The sequence below is a fragment of the Convolutriloba macropyga genome, chromosome 14 (genome assembly GCF_964194025.1).
Source record: "Convolutriloba macropyga chromosome 14, txConMacr16.3, whole genome shotgun sequence".
Classification (NCBI taxonomy): Eukaryota; Metazoa; Xenacoelomorpha; order Acoela; family Convolutidae; genus Convolutriloba; species Convolutriloba macropyga.
In genome coordinates, this window is record NC_134481.1 from 30,652,728 (window position 1) to 30,658,008 (window position 5,281).

Sequence of the window (5,281 nt, forward strand, 5' to 3'; positions counted from 1 at the left end):
TCTTACATTGCTTTAAACAATAAAATTACCTCCTCATCTTACATCTTTTGGAGGGGTGTTTTTTGAGGGTAAAATCTGATAATACCCTCCCATTACCCCCCCCCCATTACCCCCCCCCCCTAATCTTACATCTTTAAGGGGGTATTTTTTCGGGGTAAAATCTAAAAGTTCCCCCCATTTCCCCTCATTACCCCCAATATCTTACATCGTTCAAAGAACTTATACGGTTCCCTATAACACATACAAAACTTACTAAAATTATCTTTCAGTGAATAGAAATAATCATAGAGTTTCTTTCTATGATTTAGTGAGAACCATGAATTATCTTTCTATGGTTGCTAAGATTCAAAATTCCACATTTTGACCAAAATGAAACATCTTCATTATATTTGGTGCTGCACGTTCACCATCAATGGAACAATAAAAGCACTCCAGAAGCAACCTTTCTCAGAAAAAAACTCTTCAAAAAAATTTTAACTCTAAGTTTAATTCTTGGCTAATGGAGGATACCAATACACAATAAATTTTCGCATACAGAAATACAATAAATGCGCAGACCCATTGATGTGCTTGGCATAGATCTAATGTAGAACAAAGACTATTACCTGATCTCAATTTTTAAAAAAATCCTTCCTTTACTGAGACAAAAAAAATTTCTGAATTAAGTGGCTACGTTGTACAGACTATATAGGCATTTTGTTCCCGTAGTTTTTCCATATATGACTACCAGGAAATGAAAACCATAATTTGATCTCTTAAATACACGAAAGTGCGCTGACAATTTTTGTTTTTTTTTTGCGAAAGATTTTTTTTATGATATGTCCATTTTTACTAAGAAACTGTTTATTATTTTATTGTGTTTGTCAAGAATCCATAAAACAACAAATCCATAAAACCATAAAATTAGCATGATTAATAAAAAATTTCAAATGATTTATCATGATTACTAAGATTCTATTATCGTTTTCAACCCCGAATGCTGCTGTGACCTAATAACTGAGGCTGTAAATCCTAAGTGGAAAAACTTAAACAAGCCAAAGATGAGCATCAAAACTTGTGTAAAAGTTAAGATATTATTATTGTTCCTAACAGAATTATTAAACAATTGAAAACCGAAAACTAATTTCGCCCATGAATGCTTCAAGAACGTTATGCATTGTTGCTAATTTATTAAAAATGATATACTACTTATACTACTGATATACTACTTTTTAACCATTTTGACTAAAAATTTGTCCGAAAAATTGACAAAAATTATCTATCACAGTTAAATAATAAAGCAAACTTAATGAAGAATTAATTTTTATCACTGAAAAAGTAACAGTTAGAAACACAGAGTACAGCACAAACTTTTTTTTAATAGAGTGAAGTTCTGGAAGTTAGACGGGGAAAATGTTATAAAATGTGTTTATCCTCTTCTTATTTCAAATTTGCTGAAAAAATTGATTTCAAGCCGAATTACTTCACGGTCACTACTAACCGCCAAAAGATTAGCTTTACATGATAATATAACAAATCAGAGATCAAGTCAGACTAAGAATAATGTAAAATTTGCCACTTGACAATTTTCTCAACTTCATTAAAAAACATTGTTAATTCGATTAAGAAAAATTTAGCTCAAAAAACAAAAAAGAGATTAAATATTCAATTTCTTTCTGTTCAGGGCAATTGATAAAAATTTTAATCTAATCTGCCTTCAATTGCTTTCAGATTTTTCTAAAATATGTTTTGGTCTGTTGCCCGAAAATTTTTCACCCTTAAATCGGTTGAACACTAAAATATTCCATCAGTTTTGGCGTCCAAATGAAAAATTAGCAGAGCTAAAACTCAATCGAAATAAAAAACACTACCCTTTTGACCATCAAGAGCACAGAATTGAACAGATTGCTTGCGTTTTTCTGAAGTAGCGCAATAAAGTGGAGACGGTTTCTTTAACTTTAAATTTTTCCTTAATTTTTTGACCTGTTTCTAATCAAAAAAGAACACTTGACAAATTCGTCTTTCTTCATGTTGCATTCAGATCTAATTTGATACAGTTGAAAAGCTGTCATAGTTCAGAAAGCGGAAAAACTGATAATTTCCCATTCAACGATATTTTTTTATGACATGCATATATGATGGAGTTGACACAAAATGTAACCGTAGGGTTAACACAATTAAAGCAGAACCGTGTTGAAATCTTAGTAGGTATCCTGTGCTGCTTTTATGTATAAGAGTTGCAAAACTGTGTTTCCAAATAGGTTTCCTACCATAGGGATAACGCGGGGATCAAATTCAACGCATACTATGTCGGAAATACCTCCGTTTCTAGTGACTTTGCGAAGGCTGTGGCTGCTGCAGAAGAACACATATCACTAAAATTCTTTATCTTTTTTATGACTTTTCGAACGGCCCTCTTTCCGTAAGCTTTGATTGTCTTCCTAAAAAAGCTTTGGTTGTATTCCCGGAATATCAGTAGCTAAAGCTTTGATATTTATTCATTAATGGTTGTAATTTGGCTTTTGGTAATAGAGTCTTTAGTCTTTTCTCCTGACAACTATGAGCAAATAATTGACAGATTGAAAAGGGGTTGAGATGGCTGAAGTGTAAAAACGTATTATTCACCTCACAGTCATGTCAACCAATTTTTTTCTATATTAATTGGGTTCTAATAGCATGAGAATTCAATCAGACTTTATGATATTAAAACAAGGAAAAATCAAATCGGGATAAAGATTTTTGTTAAAAAATTAACAGGATTACGAAAATATTCTTACGGCATAGTATGTATTTGTTAGTAATTTTGTTAAATAATATTTTTTAAAGTGCAAAACTCTCTGCACAGAGTTTCGTACTTTTGCCAAAAACAAACATTAACATAGTAAGTTTCGATTAACTATAGTTTAATCTGCAAATTGAAAAAATTCTAGATAAAAAGTTTTGAACTGAAATACTTTAGTCTTGTCATAACAAAAAGCTCAAAAAGGTAGAAAAGATGGTGAAATGTTTTCAAAAATGGACAAAACTGGTATGGAAAATATCTTTAAGCGAAACATCAGACCATTTCGCATAAGTTTTGTCAAATGCCTTTTTTGCTGTCCGGTTTGGCAGAGATCGAAGAAGTTTAAGAGTAGTTAACACTATACATTAAAAAGAGAATCGTTTAATTTGTTTGCAAATTTAAATTTTTGTGCTTCACACAATTTCATACAAAGCAGGTCCACGATGATTTGGGTTTCAGACATGTACTAATGAGAAGACAAGGTAAGATCAAAACAAGCTAACTTGCCGCAAATTGCATGAGAACATTTTTGCTTAGCTCAAGAAAACTCATCAAACTTGCGCTTGATAACAAATTGTCACAAAATATTTTAGATTGACACAATTTTTATGCTGAAAAACGGTTGAACCCCATGTTCCATGCTGATCCTATCCTGATCCACTATTTTCCCAATATAATTTGGCTTGAAAAAAATTGTGATAAAAGAAGAAAAACGATCCGAGTAATAGTCCAATGATTGGTTGAGAAACAAATTTTCCATGAGTTTTTCTGTAATTTACAGTTTTCAAATGAGCTTTTGCTGATACGTGGTGAAGACTTGGAGAGTATTGAGTTAAATCATGCTCAAGGCATGTCAAGTCTAAATTAAATCTTGACAAGTTTTGATAATTGATCAGATATTAAACAAAGTAGAATCTTGATAAGACATTATTTTTAATTGATGAGATTCAAAATTAGCAAAATTTCGTCAGATTTTCAAGAAGAAATTTTTTTAAGTCTGCTCAAGTTAATTTTGACTTGAGTATCTATCAAATTAAAATGTCCGATTTTTTACTCGAAATTCGATTTTCTTTTCAATGGGCAGAAGTTAGTCCATGATTGATATATTTATGGGACATCCGGATCTTTTAAATCACTATCAAGTGAACTTTGTGAAAATGCTTGCTTTTTCTCACTCTCATTTTTCCACCTTGGAGATTTTTGAAGGCAAGCCGTTGTAAATGCTGGCATTTTAATTTCGTTAAGAAACGAACAATAGCCATCACTAAGAATTATGCCAAAGACTCGACTCAAAACTTGCAAGTTTTGTGCAAGCTTTTGCAAAGATGCTTCAATTCTTAGACAAGACTTGGCAAGTCTTGGCAAAAAAATTGACCAAGAATTGTCAATTGTTGACCAAGAATTGAGACGTGCCAAGTCTAAAAAGTGACAAGATTTGAGTTCTCATACAGTACCGATCAAGACATGCATTTTCAGTCTTTCTTTGTGAAATGCAGTTGCTCTTTTTGAAGGACTTAGGTTTATTTTAATCTCTTTTTAATCTGTAAAAAGTTATCTTTGCATTCTTTTTTATGCTCATCTTTGTGTCTTGCTCTGATAACGGATTGAGTTTTTCATACTACTACTTCTAGACTAATATTCAGCCCAGAAACCGGGATGACATTAATCAAACAATAATTTGAAGAAAACAAGAAAACTCCGCTTAAAATTATGGACAAGAGAACAAATTGTCAAAACCTGCACCAATCTCACACAAATGGAACATACCTGCTGAAATTGTGATGCGTTAGAGGAGCTCGTGAACAAACTTGGGAAAAAGCTGACTTTGTAATCTCCCGGGGAAGGACCACTAGAAGATGAAAGATGCGACACTGACGATGAAGATGATAATGATGTTAATGACGATTGTTGCTGTTGTTGGTTATCAGCTCTGAGAACGTTATCTGAGGCTAGTGGTTGCAAGAAGTTGTTGTGTTGGTTGGTTCCGCTAAGTTGAAGATCATCGTAGTTAGTGTTAAACCCCGTTAGAGTCAGCATTTAGCTGCTGCAGCCGCCGTAACTGCCGCTACTGCTAATCAAAAGGGATCTGTTCTTATCATTTTCCCACAGATTTACTAATCCAATTGTAAATCCTTTGATCTCGTAAGGTTTAATTTGTCGTCTAAAATCCTGCAGCTTTTGCGTTTTCTTCTAAGATCTGAGAGCTTTTGTTACACATAATGTAACTTTGTTATCTCATCGCATTATGAGATCATTGTTCATAATTTTTGTCTCCTGAGCGTTTTAAGGTTTTATTTTGTTGATGAAATCCTGTAAAATTTTGTTTTGATCTTAGCTTTGAGCTTATTTTTCATAAGCCCTCATACATCGTTTCAAGTTCATTTTTTTCTTTTTACAATTTTTATCTTTTGGTGACTTGTGAATTCTATTATAGGGGAACTAGTGATTTTCTGGAAAACATGATCCTCAGAATCAATTCTTTTCATTTTAAAATCGAATTATTTTATATTTCAATTTTGC

General features: G+C 32.4%; 1 protein-coding gene across 1 annotated transcript in view; it reads right to left on the minus strand.

Moving 5' to 3' along the window:
- The window catches only part of LOC142352898 (uncharacterized), a 69,134-nt gene extending 64,296 nt beyond the window's left edge, over positions 1–4,838 (minus strand). The window contains exon 1 of the mRNA XM_075405053.1: positions 4,529–4,838. Within this exon, the coding sequence (XP_075261168.1) occupies positions 4,529–4,798 (270 nt within the window). The 5' untranslated portion in view covers positions 4,799–4,838. The remainder of the gene's footprint in view (positions 1–4,528) is intronic.
- Between the last annotated feature and the right edge of the window lie 443 nt (positions 4,839–5,281).